The 22,172-nt window shown below is 53.8% G+C and overlaps 1 protein-coding gene across 1 annotated transcript in view; it reads right to left on the bottom strand.

Moving 5' to 3' along the window:
• Positions 1-11,769, bottom strand: part of IGSF21 (immunoglobin superfamily member 21) — a 243,710-nt gene extending 231,941 nt beyond the window's left edge. Inside the window, exon 1 of the mRNA XM_065891784.1 lies at positions 11,700-11,769. Coding sequence (XP_065747856.1) covers positions 11,700-11,769 — 70 coding nt within the window. The remainder of the gene's footprint in view (positions 1-11,699) is intronic.
• Positions 11,770-22,172: the final 10,403 nt, after the last annotated feature.

Here is a 22,172-nt window from a genome sequence, read left to right as displayed (position 1 = left end):
CATGGACCCCCCAGGTTGAGCTAGGTGTTTCCTGATGGAACCTGGTTGGTACAGAGAGAAAGAAAGTGTCCCCAGATTACAGAGCTTACAAACAGTGGCACTGAAACCCCAGCCCTCCTCTGCCTCCAAAGCCCATGTCATTCCATCTGAACTGCGGTTTCTCAGCCACAGACGTTCACACCCGCATCTGCCCTGATTGGCCACATCTGCCACCTGCTCTGCTATGCACTTAACATTTTTCTTTAACTTGCTCATTTTTTTACTTAAATGAGCCATTTAAAAAGGAGAGAGTGAATTTAAATCACTGCCCCAAATGGCAAACCAGTCTCACTTGTCTGAAACAGAGGATGACTGAAAAAGAATTATAATGAAAACAAAACACTGTTATTAAAACTTTTACTCCCTCTGGCTCGCTGCAGGCATGTTGCCCCACACCTGTTTCTGTTGCAAAGCGAGATTAGCAAGCGAAGGGGCGTTAAAGACAGGATGGCATCAGCCTGAGGCTTTCTCCTTGGCATAACTAGGAGGACAGCATGAGAAAGGAACAGGGAAGACCCTCCCTCTCTGTGATTCCTTGCTATTTATTGCCCATGGGGAGGCCCCACCGAAAGAGGAACATTGCCCTAGACCTGCACTGTCCAACAGAGCTTTCCACAGTGATGGAGACGTCTTACCCACAGCTGTGCTGCCCAATACAGGAGCCACCTGCCACGTGTGGCTATTGAGCCTGTGAAATGTGGCTGGTGTGGCTGAAAAGATGAATTCTGTTTCATTCGGTTAAATAAAAGCCGAGACACCTTGTTGAGTTTTAATGTAAATGTCAGTTGTCACACACAGCTCCATGTTGAACACAGCTCTGGACTGTAAGCCCCATGAGGGCAAGAACTCGCCTATTCATTCTCCTCTGGATTTCTAGAACAGCACGGTGCTTGATTGCCAGGAGCATTCAATTAATTCTCGATGCACCAGTGGGTGAATCAGTAATTGAATGAATGAATGAACTATACTGCTTCTTGCAACAAGAAACTGCTCTCTGCATTCAGACTGTCCTGGGAACCATTAACTCTTCCTGGTTAAGTAACTCTGTTCCTCGCCACCCGGTTGCTCTCCTCCCTCCAGGCTCCTCAGTGGGGAGACAAGCTTAGGAATTCGACTTCCAACATGCCTCCTCCTCTCCAAGCTGAGCTCAGGTCCACTTCTCTGCTGCCACCGAGCAAACAAAGAAGCTTTTGTGGTGTGGTTGCTTTTGCTGCCCCCATCTCACTGCCTCCGCCCCTGACTGGGATATTAGGTGCTTGGTGACAATTAGCAAGGTATCACCCGCTTCTGTAGAACCAGGCACCTGGCCTTGGGTTACGGTATGGCCTGAATACCCACCTGACAAAATCCTGCGCACTCCGGCACTGATCACCAGCTCTAGATGCGGACGCCACCCACCCTCTGGCCATGCCAGCCTCTGTGTTCACCTTGCCAGGGCATCTGAGCCCCTGCACTGCCCCCTCCCCATGCCCAGCCCCGCACGATGCCGGGGCAGACGGTGATGGACGCCTTCCTTTGGGGCAGCATTAAGCAGCGGGGAGGAAGAGACGGTGCTTGGAAGATAATGGAGGCGCCAATGATTGGTGACAAACAGCCCCGCTGGAGCAGCGCTGAGCGCCTCTGCAGAAAGAGAAACAAAAGGGCAAAGGGAACAGCTTGGCAAAGGAACAAAAAAAAACCCAACAGCTCAGCTGCCTCTCTCCCTGGTGACTCCCAAGCTGCTCCTGTGATGTATGAGGCTGGGGGTTGCTCTCCGCTGGAGTGCCGCCAAGATCCCCACCCAAGCCTGGGGCACCCCGATGCTCCCCACGCAAGGCTCTTGGGTGGTGGGTCTGCCTGACTGAGCCCTGGGATGGCCCCCAGGACCTCGAGGGAGAAGACCTGCACCCCCCACCACCACCACGCACACACACATCACGCACGGTGTGGGCACCAGCGGGAAAGTCACCCTCTCTGGCCTCAGTTTTCTCAGCTCTAAAATGGGGGGAAGGATAGAGTGCATTTAATCTCCCAGCTCCCTCCTGGCCCCAATGCTCTGTAGTTCCAAACCTGAGGACTCGCTCCATGTGGGAAACCTACAACGGGCACTGGGGCTTCGTAAACACTTCTTCCTCTTCAGACTGGGGGCATTCCAAATGTCATTATAACAGCAGCAGCCACTTTTCCCACACCTGCTGTGTGCTAGGTACCCTGCATACAGACCCCTCGTATTACGTGAATTTCCCCTTCCCAGCAGCCCCACCTCACGAAGCCACCATGATGAGTCGCGTGCTCAGCTGGAGACATCAAGGCTGAAAGCAACAAGGAGGTGATCGGAGTTCACACGCTGGATAAGTGGTGGAGATGGGATCTGAACTCAGGCCAGACCCCGGAGCCCATGCCCCCTGGGGAGGTAGATGCTTCTCCCCAGGAGAAGCTACCCCCATCACACTTGGTTCAGGCTCAAGGTGGAACAGCTCCATTCCAGGCGGGGGTCTGGTTTTCCCTCCTTGCCAGGTCTGGACACTGTGGGAGAGGTGGGTAGTGTCCAAATAATGGCACTTCTGCCACGAGACCATTGTCTCTTTGGGCACCCCAGAGCAATCATTTATAACACAATGGCGTGGCAAAGAGTTTCCGGTTTCAGGTGGCCCAGAAAAGCCAAATTCATCTTCCTGGAGCCCTGGTCTGGGAACGTCACTCCTCTCTCCTCAACTGCCCCCCGTAGCTCCCAGGCTCAAGTCCAGACCCCTTGCCCTGGCGAGCAGGCCCTGGCCAACAGCTTCAGCCTCATTCCCCGCTTCTCAGTGAGCACCTTATGCTCAAGTGAGGCCAGCTGCCTCTCTGTCTCCCATCCTCACACAGCCTGACAGCGTCCTCATTCCCCCCTCCAGGGCTTCGCACGTGCTGCTCTCCGGCCTGGGATTCCCTCCCTACCTCCCAAGATTGTTTCAATCCCTCAGAGCCTTCCTGGGCCACTCCCTTTAGTTTCCAAGGATTTATTCTTGCTATCCTTGTATTGGCCACTTATTATACATAATCTTTCATTGTTCTCAAATGAGCCCGTGCTGTGTGGGGTGGCCAACGAGCCAAAACTCCTTAAGGGAGGCCTCTGCCAATCCAGAATGAGGTTGGCACAGCTGCTCAATTAACAGAAGTGACTGGATCCCTTGCCTTGACTCCAAAGTCAGCTTCCAGGGGAGGGAGAAGAAAGTGCGCGCTTACTGAGCCTCTCAGAGGGACCCCATGGCCAGCTGACCCCATCCTGAGGGTCAGGAGGAAGGGAGGGGTCAAGACTGAGGGCTAGTTGCGTGCCAGGGGCTTCCATGTATTCGTCTCTTTTATCGCCACAACACCTGCTATTTTCAAAAGACGGGGAGACCATGACTCAGAGAGGTAATGACTTGCCCAAATATATACTCTGCTAGGAAGTGGCCGGGCTAGGCTTTGAACCCAATTCACATAAAAACCAAAGTATATTAATTACCACCGAGTGGCTCTTCCACAGAGGCAGTGAGTGAGGAAGGATGGGCAGGTCCAGCAGCGTGCTGGTAAATGTTTAACAGCTAGCTCTGGGCTGGGGAGAGCTCTGATCTGCAGTGTTTGCTCATTCCATGGTATAAATACTCCTGCCCTGGTCAATTTCAAGCCACCAATAAGGTAAACTCAGAGCTGGGGAGAGATGTGTAAATCAATGCCCGGGTGTGAATCCAGGTCTGTCCCTCACTAGCAGTGGGACTTTAGGCAAATCACACGATCTCTCTAAGCCTCATTCCTCATCTGTAAAATGGGGAGACTGTTATCTCCCAAATGGGAGTTTCTGGGAGGCTTTAATATGACTTTGTGTGAACACGGCTAGCACGGGACTTAGCACATAATAGTTGCCCCCTCCTCCCTCCCTCCCTCCCTCCCTCCCCCCCTCCCTCCCTCCCTCCCTTCCTTCCTTCCTTCCTTCCTCCCCCTCCTTTCTTCCTTCCTTCCCTCCTTCCCCAAACCCTGCACCCATCACCAAACAAGGAGAACCCAGAAGGAACAGGAATCCCTTTAGTCTTCCCTCCACCTTCTACTGTTGGCTCATCCCCCAGATGCCAGCCGTGATGCCAGTTTGAGTGATGGCGGGCAGAGCTGGACAATGGACACATTCTCACACCAGAAAGGACTTCCAGAGGTGATTGAGCAGGGCCAGGAAACAGGCCCTGGGCTCAGTGTCTCGACCAAACCCCAGATTCAGGGGAGACATTATTCATTCATCAGTCAGTCAGTCATTCAACAAACACATCTTGAAGATTTGCTCAGAGCCAGGCCTTGTGCCAGAGCCAGTGGTGCAGGGATGCCTGCCCTCAAGAGCTCTCTGTTCAATGGGGAGACCAACCGATTACCATTTCCAGCCCCAGAGGAGGGTTGTTTTAACAGCACTGCTGGCAGCACTCACAGGGAACACCTGAGGGTTGTAGAGGGCAAGAAGTGGGTGAGCAGAGACTTGGAGGGAGATGTACAGGGAGTCAGGGGCTGTGCTGGCTGAGGGCAGATGTCTGCTCTCTGAGCCAGGAAAGGGCAGAAGTGGGGGAGGAGGTGGAGGACATGAGGCTAAGGCCAGAAACCTCTGAGCAGAGGCCAAGTCTGTGGGGCAGAGAGGTGGCGGCTCCGGTCCCCAGGCCGTGTGACTGCAGCAGCAACCTCCCCTGTGGACTGGGGATACAACACCCATCTGGGCGGCCGTGGAGGAGGGAGGAGGTCACATCAGCAAAATGGCTACACCAGCACTCAGCTCACAGGGCAAGCTTTCTGGTCAGTTTACTGGCCTGTGAGCTCATGGGGAGCTGACCTGTCTCATTCCAAAACCCTAGGGGTGTGTGTGAATGAAACAGCGCAATGGGTTGGGGAGGGAAGGAAGCCTGAGCGTGCAGCCACAGAATCCAGATTCCAGTCCAGCCACTTCCTGCCACCATCTTTCCATCTCCCTGAGGCTCAGTTTCCCTTTCACGTCTGATGTGAGAACTAAATGGAAGAATGGGCGTGGAAGCATCTCGTCAACGCTCGAGTACCACCAGCAGGTAGAGAGTTTGGGGGTCTGGAGTCAGAGTAGGCATCACTTTGATTACCTGAGAGTCTTCAAGAAAGACAGAATGTAGTTCCAGGAGCAGAAATTTACCAACAGGAAGTTCACCTGTGAATCCAGCCTAAATTTCACACGGCCTAAGCCTTTGCATACACCTTTCTGTAGAAAGCCACACACCCAACACCTCTCCACGTACCCCAGCACCAGGACGCACATGTCTAAAGGCCAAAGATGCCTTATTCATCCAAACAACCCACCGTGAGCGGGTTGTGGGCGAGCATCCACCATGTGTTTTGTGGGGAAGAGCAGAACCAGACAGGGTCCCCGACTTCACGGAGCTTCTAGTCGACTAGGGTAGGGGATGGGAGGGTCCCAGTGAGACTGGTTCTACCCCCGAATTTCACTGGGAGAAACAACTTGGGTCCTGACTGCACCCAGTGTGGGTGGGGGACAATGGGTCGAGCCTCCAGGGAAAGCCAGGGAGCAGGCGGGGGAATCAGTCACCCCCTGGCCATGAACCATCCTCCAGGAGTTACCAAGAGCGGTAATCAGCACCTCTAAGGTTCATCATGCCTAGGGAGGGTATCAAGTGGAGTCCTTCTCTTATAAGAGGCAGAAATCAACTCCAGACAACTCAAGCCAAAAACAGTAACTGGTGGAACATTATGGGGAATTCATGGAACACAAGGACAAACTGGAGCCTGGTACTGGGAGGACCCACGCTGCTTGAGCTGGAGCAGCTCTGACGTCACCGTGGTTAATACTGGTAACAGTGATCTGAGCCCACAGGATTAAGCTAACAGCTTTGTACGTCACGATTCTTTCCATCCCGTCAACATCCTGGGAGGAAGGTCCCATCATTATTAGCCCTGGGGAAACCAGAAAAGTACAGCGTCTTGGGGCCCCCATTGATAAGGGGACTTTCCAGTAATATTCAGCTTCCAGGGAGACTTTGTCAGATGCGCTCATCTTGGGGGTGACTTAGCCGATCGTGCCACCTACCAAGATGGCGTGCAATTAGTAGGGTGGTGAATAATTCCCCAGGGCAAATCTGACGTGTTGCCGGGAGAAGCAGGAATGGCTGGTGGACACGCTAAACGCCAGATTCCTTTCCTGGGTGTCACAGTGTCCTTTCCTGCTCCTTTGGGCTGCTACTCTCTAAACCTCTAGGTCTGTAAATACTGTATTTATTTGCTCCATCCATGGAATCTTGGCCAATAGGTCTCGGTGATCACGAGCCCCCTATGCCACCGGACCTCACTGCAAGTGGAAAGGTGGGTTCCAGGATCTCACCCACCTGGTTCCTTCCCGGGAACTTCATCCTGAAGACAGACGCCTCTTAGGAATTAATGTCCCATGTTTCACCTCCACTGACATTTATCGTTTAAAGCGGGGGCGCTTTGCACCCTCTTGCATACGGTAGAAGCTGCTGCATTCCTCCTTCCGGCGAAGAAAAAATAAATCCTTTCTCCTCTCCTCCAGGAGCAGCAGTGTCTTTGGATTGCTTCAGACCTGGGTTTGAAACTCCTGGTTCTTCCACTTAAAAAAGGTTCTGAGCCTCATTCATTATTTAAGAAAGAAAAGAAAGGAAGGAAGGGGGGAGGGAGAGAAAGAGAGAGGTGTCTTGGGCCTCTTATCCTCACCTGCAAAACATGGCTAATGACACCGCCTCATGGATTGTTTAGAGCATTTAATGCATAAAGGACGTCTAACAGGTGCGTGATAAATGGGAACTATCCGTAATGTCACTCTTCTTTCTCTCAGCCTTCAACTAGACTCAAGAAAGACAGCCTTGAGTTGAGCTGGTCCCACCACACACAGTCCTACCTCCAGTTCTCTGCTCCCACGGGTTTCCCTCCCTGGAGCATTAGCCCGTGGCTTATTCATGTTCTCCCTTTGCTTCAAGGTCTAGTTCAAGTTCTCCCTCCTCTCTGAAGCATTCCCTTTATACCCCCCAAATAATCACTCTTCCCCCGAGAACCTCCTGTAGGGGACATCAATCCACTTGGCATCTAGCAGGTATCGACAAATTTCCACCTGGATTTTCATTCATCTTTATGGGTACATGCCTGACCTCTCGCCCCACTGGAATGACGGTCACCGACATAGGTCTTTCTCTTTTCAGATGTGCTCTGCCCACGACAGATGCCCATTCATTCTCTTGATGATGACGAGGGCTTTCAGGGACACCCCGTCTCCCATCTGTGCAGATGGACATACTGGACAATTTTATCTCACTGGGATTTGGGAAAGAGTAAGGCATCCGGACTGGGCATTGGACACACGACAACTGTCTGTGTGTGGCTGGAGCCGAGGAAGCGACTGAGACCCCTTCTCACCAGGAGACAGCAGAGCACAGAGGGAAAGAGACAGTCCTGGGTCTGAATCTCAGTTTGCCACTTACTGACTGGGTGGCCGTGGACAAGTCACTTAACCTCTCTGAGCCTCAGCTTCCCCATCTGGAAAATCACTTTAACTCTCAGCGTGGTTATTAAACAAGACAAGAAGAACAAAGCGCATGGCACCATGCTGGCACATAGTGAGAGCTCCGTCAGGGCTAAATAAATGAATTTCAAGGGGCCTGGGGATGGAGCAGAGGTGGACTGGGTGGCAAGCCAGGTTAGACGCCTCCATGGATCCCAGGAAACCCAGTTAACAGAACTAACCAGCCTCCTCTTCGTTTGGCTCTTCGGTCTCCGGCTTTGAAGTCACCACTGCTATAACCCAGAAACCCCAGCGAGTCACTTAATCTCCTTCCACCGCCCCTCCCCCACCGCCCCTCCCTCCAACTGTAGCAAGGTTCCAGTCTGGGTGAGACAGATATTCTGAAAAGCTGGGGTAGCCAGGCCAATCTAAGGCATCACTGGTACCTTGCCAGCCCTTGCCCACACGCCCTGTCCAAGGAACACTGGAAGGGAAGAGGGAGCCTGGCGCTGGACCAGTCGGGACCCGGAAGGCTCCAGTACTCATGCCAGTAACAAATCTTAAAACTCTGGGTCTCAGTTTCCCAATCTGTGAAAAGAAGAGCTTAAACCCATCTTGCAGTGGGCGAGGACTGTGCAGCAGTTAGCACGTGCTGGCCACACTGCGGCTGATCCACGTAATACTGGCTATTGAAAAAAAAAACAAAAAGCCAGCTATGATACAAGGAGGGGAGCAATGTTAGATTGTTTAAGGGGACAGCTGCGGAAAGATCGTTCGATGCCGCGTCTCAGTACCCGCTTCTACCAGGGCAGCTGTCCTTTTGTGCCTATCATCTTGTCCAAGGCAACAGGTTTGGGGGTGGTAATCGGTTCCTACACTAAAAGGGTTCTCCTGGTAAAAATTAGAAGTTTCAGAACCAATGAAGTAAGAGATCTTGGAGGTCGCTTTCAGCTCTAACATCCCCTGCACTTAAAAAGCAAAAACGAATTCAACCTCTCAGGAAAAACTCCAGTTTGCACCTTGGGTGGGAAGGGAGTGGGGTTTATTGCTGGCGGAGGGGCCAGGCTGGGGGCGGGGCGGCAAGGGGAGCAGGGGCGGAGCAGCCTGGCCCCGGCAGGGCCCTTAACTCCCCCGCCAGGGGCTGAGTGCGAGCCGGGCGGGGGCCTGGGCCCCGCCCCGCGCCCCCGGCGTCGGGTGGAGATGGTGAGGGAGCAGAAGTACGTAAAGTCCTCACGCCAGCTTGTGCATGCACAGCTCCCCTGCAGTCTCGGTGCTGCGGCTTCCTCGGCCCAGCCGAGTCCGCCCCCGCATCCCACCCACCCGTTGACACGCGGCTGCCAAGAGAGAACTGGAAGGGCCTCTGGCTGGGGCCTTTGGCGCGTCCTAACTCGGCCTGCCCACTGCTAGCCTTCGCGGAGACTTTGCTACAGCCCAGAGAGGCAGGTCCATGAACCACTCTCTTCCCCGCGCCCCCAGGGCCCGGTGCCCTCTCTCTCCCAGGCCACCGCCCAGGCACGAGTGCATCACTGCCTTCCCAGAAGTGCCCAGACCAGGTAAAATGGGAACTGAGGAGTTAAAAACCGAGCGGGTTTCTCCTCTTGGAGAGTCAAGATACTGGGGAGTGGAAGCAGGGGCAGGAACTTCCAGCCCAGCCAGTCCTGTGTGGAGCCGACTGCTCTCTCCTCCCAGTGCACAGACCCACCTCTCCACAAAGGTGAGCTCCTTGGCTCTGCGGCCCATAGGAACAGAACCGGCGAGGGCGCACTGGCCGTGCCTCTCCCTAGTAGTGACCGCCATCGCCCCCCACTGTGCAGGCGTGTTTCTGAATGCCTGCCCTGGACTCTACCCTCCCCGCCCTCCGAAGCAGCCCCTGGCAGGTGGTCCGGCACAGCCAAGTGCCAGGTGCACGGCTCTCGGTCACGTCCAGGAAGGGCGCCCTCCCCTGGCAAGCCGGCCTGTTGCATCTCGTACAGACCCTTCTCGTGCTCCCATCCCTTCGTGGGCACGGATTTGGAGCGGGTAAGGAGGGATCCCACTCTCGAGCACTCTCATCTCTGCAGGGAAGGGAGAGCTCCCCGGCTGCCCAGGACCCCTGCGCGCGCCCCACGCTCGGAAAGTTTCCCATCTGCGATCCGGATCAGCGCTCTTCCCTCACCCTGAGAAGCGGAGCTCAGAGGCCATGCCGGCTGCCCCCGGCCCAGAGGCGCTCACCCCCGGCGCCAGATCCCCCAGCCTCCAGCCAGTTGCAGAGGCGGGCCAGGGGAGTGGAGGCGCCAAGACGCCGGCTCAGCTCTCCGCAGCCCCGCAGCCCGAAGAACGCTGCTCGCGGGTTCTGGGGAAAATCGCAGGGTGGGGTCCTGACGGAGCGGGGTTTCCCACCAAAGCCTTTCCCATCAGTCGCCACCCTCACCCCTGTCGCGTCTCTCTGGTTCTGCGCATTCCGGGGGAAAGGGGTGCTCCCCTCCTCCCCCCAGCCATCCCCGCTCCCTTCAATGTCCAGGTGAGGGCTCCAGGTGCCTTTCAACAAAGCCCAGTGCCCTCTCCGTTGCGCTGGAACCGGGACACCACCCCCTCCCCGCCCCCATATAACCTTTCCCTCTAGAGGCATCCGAGGGAGGGAGCCGTCACCCCAAAGTTGGGGGGAGATTTTCATCCACTTTGGAAGGTCTGTTGTTCCAAGGGTAGGGGGATAAAGTACAGGGCTTGCATTACTTCTGCTTTACACCAACCCCTCCCCGCTCTCTGCCAGCAGGACCACCATTCAGGCTCGAATTCTGCAGCTTCTCCCATCAGCAGACCAAGCACTCTTCAAGGACCTCGGGGTAGACGGGGTGCGGTTATTTTAGGCGGGACACCCCTTCCCGGAAGGCACTCTCTCAGAGTTTGGCTAAGCACCCCCGGTGGGGCAAGGCACACACACGGCAGAGGACAGAGATGGTTCCCCCACCTTCATCACCCAGTTGGGCTAGGGACTGAGACCCTACTGGTCACAATGGGTACGTTTTGGCACCCCGCATCCTCCTCCGCCTCCGCGGCAGAGCCAGGACGTAACTCCAGATGGGCTGGTTCTGGGCATCCAGGTTTGGTACTAGGCTTGGGGGGAATCGCGGACGCGCACCCTCTAGTCTCCGCGCCCACGGCTCTTCGCCGGTCCAGCCTCCCTCCCGCCCAGCTCGTAGCGAATGTGTTGGCTCGCTGCCCGAAAGGTGCCAGGGTCGCCAGGTTGGACTGCCGCGCCACTTAAGACCCACCAGGCGGCGGCGCCGGGCTGGAAGCATCGAGGCTTCGGCGAACCCTGGACCCTGGAGGTGCGGAGGCACCAATCACTCTCTCTAGGGACCTCCTTCCAATGGGTTCAGCCCAGCCGGGACCAAGTCCATGCGGGACGCACACACACCGCTGCTCAGACCTTCTCAGCCCCCGGACGCGTCCATGCCTCCCTCCACACTAGAACCACACACTCCACTGCACGCACACACACTCCTGGCCCATGAAGCAACACAACCCCCGCATGCCTGCACCTCCACACATCCCAGAGACGTACACTCCTGCTCAAGTGTCACACTCCCACCTCCTATGCACACACGCCCCGTGCCCCCCCCAACAGAAATGCAGCCACTCCCTGTCACACATCCCTAAAGGGACCCATACACTTGGGACGCGCGTGCAACGCCGCACCTCACACACCCATCCACCCTGTAACACGCTCACACATGCGATGACACAAGCTCACACACTTCACACCCTCACCGAGAAGCTGGCACCCGCTCACACCCCCAAACACTGGCTCACACGCTTTCTCACACACACACCTTCTCTGTGTAACTGACATGGACACTCAAACACCCCTCCAGACACTCGCTCGCTCACACACCATCACACACACTCACATCTCCAAATGCACTCCGGCAGCCTCTCCACACACAGCTCCCTCCCGGACACCCTCACACTGAGACGCAACAAAGACACACGCTCATACACACGCGCACACGCACACCCTGGCACAGACCCACGAGCGCTCTCTTCAAAGGACACATCCTCCCTCCCTCGTCAAACCGATCACCTCTGCAGACCCCCACGCCGGGAGCGGGGCTCGGACCCGGAGCCTCTCGGGAGCGACCCTGGCCCGCGCCCGCCGCCAGCTGCCCGCCCCCGCGCGCATCCCCAGCCGGGCTCCGGCCCGCGCCCGCGCACTCACCGCGCGCCAGGTCCAGGATCGCTGGGAGCAGCAGGCAGGCGCAGCCGCGGAGGCTCGGGGCGGCTCGCATGGTGCCCGGCAGCTGGCGGCGGCGGCGAGGCGGCTGCGGCGGCGGCGGCGGCGGCGGCGGCGGGGCCCCTAGCCATGGGCTCAGGCGCGCTCCTGCCTCCGGCCGCCGGCCGAGCCAGTGGCGGGCAGCACGGGGCGCCGCGGGGGCGCCCCCATGCCGTCGCTGCCGGGCCGCCCGGGAGCCGGGCTCGACTCGGCTCGGCTTCTGCCGGGCGCCGCGACCCTCGCGCTCGGGGCGACCTCCGGGCGCGCCGCAGCTCCCGGATCCTCGGCTCCGCGCGGTGTCCACCGAAGCCCGGAGTCGGATCGGTGGCAGCGCCGGAGTTGGGAGCCGAATCGCGCTCTCTCCGCCTCGCGCTCGCCTCTCCCGGCTGCGCGAGCGCCCCTCCCCTCGCCCTCCCTCCGTCCCTCCCCCTCTCCCCGCCCTCCACTCGCCGCTCTCTCGGCTGTATTATACAGACTTTTCTTTAATCCTTTCTGCGCTGTTCGGTTCTCGTCCGCTAAGCCGATTTATTGCAGGGAGAAGGAGAGCCTCCCACCTCCCGTCCCCCTCCCCCTCCTAGCGATCTTCCACCCCTCCCCCTCCCCCGCCCCTCTTCCCCCCAGGTTCCCCTCCTCACTCACAACTCGCTTGCAGCCTGTAGCTCGGTAACCCTCCCCCAGCTGACCGAGCACCCCTGCCCTCCAGACCAAGCTCCATCTGATCCCGCTTCACCTAATCCCGTCCCTGGGACACCCTCGCCTGCGCGCCGACCCCCAGCCTGGTGGAGAGAGGTAGCCTCCCCCTTGAAAGCGAGGCCATCCGTGGAGCCAAACAGGCAGGGTGTGGCACGGGAGCAGTGGTCTTACCCCCATTAAGGATTAGGGGCATCAGTGTTCTGAAACTTCCAAATTATGGCTGCCCTCCCCCAGGCACACATGGAAATGGGATATGTTTTGTTCTTTCTTCCAAGAATAGCCACATTCTTGGACCCAGGCAGAAATGGGTAAGGAACTGCGTGTTTCCTTCTGGTAGAGACCACAGTTTCACCCTTTGGGCAGACCCGATTCCTCTTCTCCCTGGGCCTGAGGATGGGGGTTTGGGACTTGTGTCTTATCATTATCCTCCCACCGACACACACACACACACACACACACACACACACACACACACACGTGCGCGCGCGCACACACACACACACACACCAACCATTGAGCCTCAGGTCTGGCTGTGAGCCCTGGGAGGGGAGAGGTACTCCAGCCCTTGGAGTGGTCAGGAGTGACGTTAGGTGGGGAAGTTCAGAGCATGGAATTTCACTCCATGGCATTCTGAGGAGAATCCCCAGCTTCTCTATCTATGTCAGGTTGCTGCGTCAGGCTGTCACTCTGTTTACTTAAATGGACAGTGGGTACAAAGCCAGTTCCATCTCCAGCAGCCCTTTGAAGGGGTGTAGGGAATGGAGTGGGCAGTGGGTGGCTGCTAGGCTGTCTCTTGGTCAGCCTTGTGCAGAGATGCCCCATGGCAGGGAGCTGGTCCCGCCAAGTGCCCTCTCCAAGCCTCACCGCATCACCTCCCGAGGCTGCTCTGCAGCAGCTCATGCCCGCCCACCCCAGGGAAGGAGCGATTTGCATTTATGAAGATCTGAAAGCATACATTCACCTGACAGGCTTTAGAATGATCCTCTCAGTAAAATAATAACAATGATCCTAATAAACCCTTATAAATAGGTGTTTGATTACAGTTTGTCCCTACGTGGTTTGTGGTTTTTTTTTTTTGAATCAGACTAATTGGCTGAAGCTGATTAGACTGGATATGGCTTGAACACTGGAGTCTTAGACCCTTTCTTCTCCCTTCGCCTGGCTCTTCTTTGCTCCCTCTTACCCCCACCCACCTAGGTCCACCCTTCTCCAAGTTGCTGAGGGTCAGCTTGAGGTCACCTCTCCCCCTCACCTTCTTTTTGGGCTGCCCCAGCCGTGCCATGGGACACAGTCCCCGACTGCCTCTTCTCTGCCCCTCCCCCTCCCCACCTCTGGCCCAGAACAAAGCCGACAGAATCCAAATCCATCTCAGGTGCTAAGCCCTCTGTGCCAGGGCCTTCCCTGCTGGGAAGCAGCATCCAGCTGGGAAGACCCTCATGTTGGTCTGAGCTCCTCAGGTCAATGCCAGGCACCCCCGTATGGGCGTTCCTGCTCTGTACGCCCAGCTGCAAATCAGAGCGCAGCCAGGCAGGTGGACAGGTAACAGTTTGCCAGGTGAAATCCTGCATATGTGAGGCTTACTGTCTGTACTCACTGCAGCCCAGCTGTTACCCAGGAGAGCCAGGGATCAGGTGGGATTCCAGGGTCTTTCTTGGTGACGCTTCCTCCTAGTCTGGGTCCACACCGCCAGCTGGGAAAGGGACCCCTGTGGGGAGCACCGGAAAAGCAACCGTCAGTCACCTCCATCATGCCAGCTGTGAATGACACCTGGCAAGAGGCCGGCAAGGAGGAAAGGAGACCTGATATCAAGAAGAGGCTTCTTCCTAGGGCCAAGGATTGGGCTGGGGAGTGGGGTGGGGCATTGGAGACCTCAGTTAACCCTCCTTCACCCCAAGACTTACGAATCTCTCTTTTAACATCACCCCATATTATAATTATGGGTCCTCCTAGCCAGTGCCTGACACATAGCAGGCCCTCAATAAATAACTGTTGGGAGAATGAATGAATGAATGAGAGCAGGGCACTTTGTGGTATCCACTCCATTCCTCAGCTCCTAGCACAAGGCTGGCACCTGGCAGGTGCTAGCATGCATCCTGTGGCCGTGAACCTTTTCAGAGAATAAACAGCCCCCTAGATCACATGTTCCAAGAGAGGACAACCCTGCCCAGGTGCACACTGGTTTCCCCAAAGGGGCTCAGCCGCAAAGTGCATGTTTATTACCATACGTAATTCTTCTTAGTAATACTGCTACTTCTGCACACCCTCTCCTGGGGGCATACACTTCTCCAGCTCCTGTTTCACAAAACACAGCTTTGGAGGCTATTCTCTTGCTTCAGAGAAAGGCATATCCGCAGCATTGAGAGGGCACAGGGTGACCTAGCCAAGGGAAAAGTCACTCAGGGCAGCCACAGGCTTTTGATTTGCTTAACGTCCCTCAGCGCCTGTCTCCTACTGTATCAACCGCCAGCAGCAGGGCATCCACTCTGCAGTCCTGGCGCTGAGACCCATGAGTCATGGCGGGATATGCCTTTTCCTGGGGCACCGGCTGCGTGGGAGCCCTGGACCTCCCCGTGGCTGATGGCTGGAGGTGTGGCTGTCTGCCCGCAGCCTCCCTCTGTCCATGGTGCTGAGCGAGGATCTCCCAACAGAGGGCACTATAGCACAAAGCAAATTTCTCTTCTCACCCTAGGGAACAACCCCAGAGGTCAAAGGGGCCCTGGGGTCCTCTGTGACCTCTAGTTTGCTTATTCCCACGAGAGGGAAAGGGTATGGCACAGTATTCCCTCCCACAGCCTGGCTTCCAAAGGGATGGGTTCTGTTGGTTGGAGTAGGCCCTCCTATGGGGTTGGATAATGATGCTAAGAGTAGTAAGCCTTTGTGAAAGTGCTTCTCCTATGCCAGGCACTGATCAAATACAAAATGTGAATAGAATCAGTGAATCTTCACAATAGTGTATGGTGTGAGTATTATCATTATTTCTATTTTACAGATGAGAAAACAGAGGCACAGAGAGGCTAAGCAACTTGCCCAGTACAACACAGTAATAGGGCCAGATTTAAACCCACAAAAGGTGCAGAGCCAGAGGTCTTAAATACCCTTCCAGGCCAAGATACACACAGGCACACAGGCACACACATGCCCTGGAAGCCAGTATTTCAATGGGAAATGAGTTAGAAACAAAATTTCCATAAGCCCAGTGTGCTCCACCTCTCTCATCTCATTTAATTCTCATAAGAGCCCCCTGTGGCAGCTTTATCTAAGCCAAATTTATAGATAAGTAAACTGAGTCTAAGAGAAGTGAAAAGAATTACCCAAAGTGACAAAGGTAGAGGAATGTTGTATTCTGAGGACAGGAACCTAGTGTGGGCTTTCCCCAGGCTCTGTCCCAGAGAGCCACACATTCTCTCTCTCTCCCTCTCTCCCTCTCTCCCTCTCTCCCTCTCCTCTCTCTCTCTCTCTCTCTCTCACTCACACACACACACACACACACACACACACTCACACTCACACACTCACTCATGCAGTCCTCTGGCTCCTTCTTACCTTACCCTCTGCCTCTGCGTGCTGGGAATTAAACATCCCCCAGGCTACATCCCAGACAAGACCGAGTTTTTTATTGTTTGTTTAAATTAAACACAACTGAAAGTGACGCCTTAACACCAATGAGCCAAATCGATACGGAGTTGACTGGAATTAAGTCCAATGCTGTGTCTTTAATGGACCTCAGCCCCACCTGGACTCAACCAGCTTGTCTCCTAGTGGGAGGAGACTGGCAGGTTGTCCATGGGGAATCTGAGGCTGTGGTTGCTGAATGAGCTTCAGCATCACAGGCCCAGAGAAAGGAGCTGGACAATGTGAAGGAGTCAGGGACAGGAAGTTAAGATCTGGGGAACAGCATGGGGGTGGGGAGGGTGAGAGAAGCAGGCCAAGCTGACACTGGAGACCAGCATTCCCCAAACTGGGCCCCACTGACCACTTGTTTTGCAGGTTTGTAATAAACATTCCTTGAGGGGCTTCCCTGGTGGCGCAGTGGTTAAGGATCCGCCTGCCAAGGCAGGGGACACGGGTTCGGGCCCTGGTCCAGGAAGATCCCACATGCCGCGGAGCAGCTAAGCGCGTGTGCCACAACGACTGAGCCTGCGCTCTAGAGCCCGCGAGCTGCAACTACTGAAGCCCGGGAGCCGCAACTGCTGAGGCCCGCGCGCCTAGAGCCCGTGCTCCGCAACTAGAGAAGCCACCGCAATGAGGAGTAACCCCCGCTCGCCGCAACTAGAGGAAGCCCGCGTGCAGCAACGAAGACCCAATGCAGGCAAAAATAAATAAATTAATTAAAGTAATAAATTAAAAAAAAAAGAAAAGCACTTGATAACATTAAGATTAAAAAAAACCATTCCTTGAAAAAGGGTTCAGTGGCTCAATATATTTGAGAAATGCTGTATATTAGTTCATTCTCCACATCTTGGAGATTTACAATTCACACGAGCATTTAAAGGCTATGAGAAATCCTGCAGAGTTTTTTGGTTTTATTTACTTGAAGTTCAAACTTGTTTGGCTTCAGAACCCTCTTTGCATAAATACCTATTCATATCCCACATCAAGAGCTTTGTAGGTCATGGGATGGATGGGAGATGCTGCTCTGACCGTGGACAAGGCTTCTGATCTCTTCCTCGATTACCATAGTAGTTGTGATAAGGATGATGATGGTGATGATGATGATAAGAAAAATAATAGCCACTGACAACTGATGACATTTATTGAGTGCTTACTATGTACTTTTCTAAGTATTTTGCTTGTACTAACTCATTGAATCCTCTTCAATACCCTACGAGGAAGGCTCTGTTTTTAACCCCATAGAATAGACAAAGAAACTGAGACACAGAGAGGTGAGGCCCCTTGCGTAAGGTCATATTGCTTTTATGTATTTCTGAAACTGTAAGAAACATGAAGATAAGGACCACATCTGACTCATCTCTTTATTACTTGTGCCAGGCAGGTGGTAGGTGCTCAAGACAGGGATAGAAGGAAGGAAGAAGGGATGAATAGAAAGATGGATGGGTGAGAGAAGGATTAGATGGATCTTTGATGGATAGATACATGGATGTGAGAATTACTGGGTGGATAGATGGATGAATGGATGGGTGGATTGTGGGTAGATGATGGGGGGATGGAGGAACAGATGGAAAGAAGGGTGGATGGGTGATGGTGGGTGGGTGTGTAGACAGATGGATTGATGGGTTAATGAGCACATGGTTGGAGGAGGGTATAGATGAATCGAGATTAGAAAGCATCAGCAAGATTTGTACTTTTTCCCATATCATTGAATTTGCTAAGAATGAGAGACCTGGACTCACAGGTGTTAGTCACAGTTGGAAGGGAGCAACAGAGGTAGTCAGGAGCAGCGACAGAAAGCATGGTCTCTAGAGTTGGTCTGTCTAGACCCAAATCTCATCTTCAACACTCAGGAAATAACTGTTGGAGGGAGGGAAGGAAGGAAGAAAGGAAGGAAGGAGAAGAGGGAGGGAGGATAGAAGGAAGGAAGAGAGGAAGGAAGGAAGGATTTGCTGTAAGAACCCAAACAAATTATTTAACCTCCCTGTGCTTTGATTTCTTCATCTGTATAATGGGGATGGGAAAAAAGAGTACCAACCTCACTGATTAAATAAGACAATGCTTCAAATGACGTAAGCACTCAATAAATATTAGCTGTAACTATTACCCATGACCGAGGCAGCCATAGGATGCTATAATTACCCAACTCCGTGGTTCCTTATTTTCATCCTTAGCTTCCTGCGCTTTTGCAGTGGAGAGGGGTGGATGAAGACTCCAGGGTTATGATCTCAAGGGACTCAGCAGGCGGTTGCCGTGACCACGAACCAAAGAAAAGGGTCAACGTAAACGGGGTCTGCAATTCACTTATCTTCTATGGCATTCTCCAACACTAGGCAGCCTATTCCTGGCTTTGGACTCTTGTCTCCATGATTGTCAAGTCTGGCTTGGAATCTTACGAGGTCACCCTTGGAAGAGCAGCCCTTTTCTACTTTCCTTGCCAAGCCGCAATACCACCCATCGACAACAGGTGGCGACATCCAATATGTGATTTGTTCTATTTTTACAACCTTTTAAGTGTGAGGGCCTATATTATGTAAAACAAACCAGCTTCCTATTGCAAGAGTCCGTTAAGCTTTAGTATATTTACAATGAGGCATGCTGTCACAAACATATATACGTAAGGTCCTTAGTCGCAATTGTGTGATGGGTCCATAATACTATAGATGAGAAAACTGAGACCCCAAGCAAGATTGTCTGCTCCCTGCATTCTCACTATTTGAGGTGCATATAGTCTGCACAACACGGAAGTAATATTCTCTTCAGTTGGCTCACCTGTGTGTCTTGTCTTCCCAGGTCATAACGGAAGCTCTGGAAGTTCTGGGCACTTTTCACTTTGCCCCTTGGCACCTACAGTACCACTCTGCTCAGGCCTGAGTCACAGTACTGGAGAGGCCAGGAAGCAAAGGAGGAAGAGCTAGCTAACCAGGCTAGTTGTTCAGTTGTGAGTAAAAGGTATTTGTAATGAAAATGCTCTGGTTAATTACAAAGCCATCTGGTAAGACCTGACAATTCCCTCCTCTCCCCATCAGCCTGCTTTCTGTCTTGAGTTTCTAGGTCCTGAAACATTTGAGGAAAATCTCAATTCAATTTATAGTACAGGGAGATGATTCCATTTCTCTGGGCTTCAGAGTTCCCATTTCCAAGAGGCAAAAGGCCAAACTCGTTCCCTGAGGCCCCTGACAGATGATGTCTTACCTGGGCATGAATCTACCTCCACCTTCCTTCTCTTTCTCCCTTCCTGTGCTACTGATGCAGCAGATACCCTGTACTTGGCACTGAGGTTGGACTTGGGAGGTGGTGAGACCTGAAGCTCTGAAGGATGCCTAGGCGTTAGAGAAAAGCTTTGGGGGCAGAGCCAATTCCTTACAAAGATGGAACAGAGATTGCCATCCAGAGAGCAACAGGTGGTCCAGGAAGTGGGTCTGGGGGTGTGTAGAGAGCTAAAGCTGTGAGGTTAGGAAGGGTCTTTGAAGACCACAGAAAGCAATGAATGGGGTGGCAAAGGAACAATGAAAACTACTCTAAAAACCTGCTTTGACAATAATGACGTGGACACATCTTGCCCATCTTGAGATTCTGTGTCTCTTGACATTAGATCACTCTACACTGACTGGTCCTTTCCCAGCCCACAGAGGGAAATTTGTCATCACTGTAGCCTTTACATCTCTGCAGAGATGCTCTTCATTCCCCACACCCTTTTCTCCCCAACTATTGATTGACAGAAACAATCCCGCTAACCCCTTAACACACGAGCCAGTCCCCTCCCTGCCTTCCTATGTTGCCCCTGTTCTGCCATGCCCAGCTTCCTGTCCTTCTTTCCATTTTCCCTGTCAAAAGGCTGACTCTGCAGAGAGACAGCTGGTGCATTGGGCTGGAATATTTCCCTGGAACTGGAGAGTATTGGGAAGCACAGAAGGACTCTCAACCCTCAAAGTTATCCATCCCTTAAAAGGGATGCTGATGGACGATGGGAAACACATAGGCATTGTTGAAGCTTTGTGTGATTCCAAGGGAAGGCGCCCAGGCTTTGGGGGCATGACAGCTCCAAGAAGCACAGGAACAGGGGTCCCAAACTCTAATGGCATTACTCTAGTGCCCTTAAATAAGTGGTTCTAATGGGTGTCCACCTCCACTAAGGGCATTGAGGCCACGCATATGCATTGGTCTTCTCCTCTGGACCAGGTGCTGAGCTGGGTGCCAGGGATACAGAAGCAGAAGGACACAGTTTGTGCCCTTGAGGCGCTCACGGTCATCAGGGATGGGTACACTACCAAGATGCCTGAATACCAACCTCAGGGCTGCCCACCTGCACCTGTTCACCTAACCTCTTCGCCATCAGGGTCCTGCACCCACCTGCCTGCTCACTTGGCTCTTCCTTCCCAGATGCCTCCCCAGGCCCCCCAGCTCCTGCTGGGCCCCCAGTCCTAACCCCATGCAGGCTTACACTAAAGGAAGGACAGTTGGGTCTCCTCAGAATTGACTATTGGACAATTCCTTGGACCTTATCCTACACATAAAGCACAACCCCCGCCTATCCACACCCCAGGCCACTCATGGCCTGAAGACCAAAGCCAACACCCTCGGAACAGCTTACAAGGGTCTTCATCTCCACACTGGACCCACCTCTGCGGTTCTTAGTGCCCACTAAGCTCTCTTGATTCTAGGCTTTTATACATGCTGTTCCCTCTGCTTGAAACACCCTTCCAGCCTCCCCAGCCTCCTTACTCCTCTCTCCCTTACCCTGCCCCCATGTACCCCATGTAAACCCTTTAGGCTGGCTGGCTCCTACTCATGTCCCAGGGCTTAGCTTTAGCTGTCAGTAGTTCTGGAAGTCTGCGTTAGATGCCTTCTCTGTGTTTGTCCCAGGGAATTAAGAGTATGGTGGTAAAATGGGCAAAGCAAAGGGAGAAGAAGGAAGGAAAGGAGGGAGAGTGGGATGGAGAGAGCCAGAAGTCTAAATCTAGAACAAGGCTCAGCATCAGGAATCAGAACAGAGTCAAGATACTGTCGAAAGATTGGAATGGCCAGAAAAGATGCTCAGCTTCTCCAGAACGGTTTTGCCTTCTTAACTAGGGCTGCCTTGAATGGACCAGAGACAGAGGTGCTGGTTCTTGCTCCAAAACGTGTGAGATCACTGAAGCCTCCTGACACCTTCCCTTAGAGGAAGAAGCAATACATGGTGGAACATTGGGCCCAGGAGAAGAAGAGCAGGCCTGCAGGCTGCCTCTCAGGGAGTGAGGTTGAGGGGTGCGTGTGAAGGGGCCCACGCTCCTCTTTAGACAGTACTGTCTCCTCTGGCAGGACCGGCTCTCCATCCCAGGGAAGCTCGAGGGCGTCCTGGGTGCCTGGGGACCACTCATCTTCCTGCTTCCAAGTCGAACACTTACTTATCAAGATAATTAAATTCCACCTCCTTCCAGCTGCCCCCTTGCAGTGTCATGAGGGACAGGAGCCTCTCCCCGAGAACTTTCCTTGTCACTGCTCGATAAGCCCCATATTTCACACGGCGAGCGGTTGCATTTCGGCGGTGGGTGAAGTCGTTTTATTTTTATCGAGCACGCAGGCATATAAATATGCACGAGATGCTCAGAGGTACTTTAGTGTCTCTCTGGAAGGCAGGCTCCATGTGAGTGTGAGGGAGCATGGCACGTAGTTCAACCAGGGCACAGGCTCCGCGGGGTCGGAAGGTGCTGCCCTTACCAGTATCGCCGGCCCCATCCTCCTTACAACAGTGCCCTCACAGGCTCCTGAGGACCAGGTGGTACCTTGGCAAACTTTCCAGAACAAAATTTTTTTCAAAAAAGGACAGATCTGTGATCTCATCTTAACTCTGCTACTTACCAGCTGTGTGACCTTGGATAAAGACCTCTTCCCTCTTTTGGTTCTCAGCGCTGATGTCTATAAAAATGGGGTTAATCATGCCTGCCCTGTTAATCAGCCTCCCAGGTCTTTTTGAAAGAACAAATACGATGAAGAATTTGCAATGGGCTCTGAGAACTGTAATATACAACTGTAAGAGGCTTGTCATTATTCCTCCCCAGCCATTCATTTAGAACAGGTTAGTGAAAGTATAAGACCGTATCTGGTAATACAGGCAATGGATGCTCTAGAGGTTGC

Source organism: Phocoena phocoena, chromosome 1 (assembly GCF_963924675.1).
Source record: "Phocoena phocoena chromosome 1, mPhoPho1.1, whole genome shotgun sequence".
In the NCBI taxonomy this organism is placed as follows: Eukaryota; Metazoa; Chordata; class Mammalia; order Artiodactyla; family Phocoenidae; genus Phocoena; species Phocoena phocoena.
The sequence above is the reverse complement of the archived record's forward strand: the minus strand, read 5'-3'. Positions and strand labels throughout refer to the sequence as shown.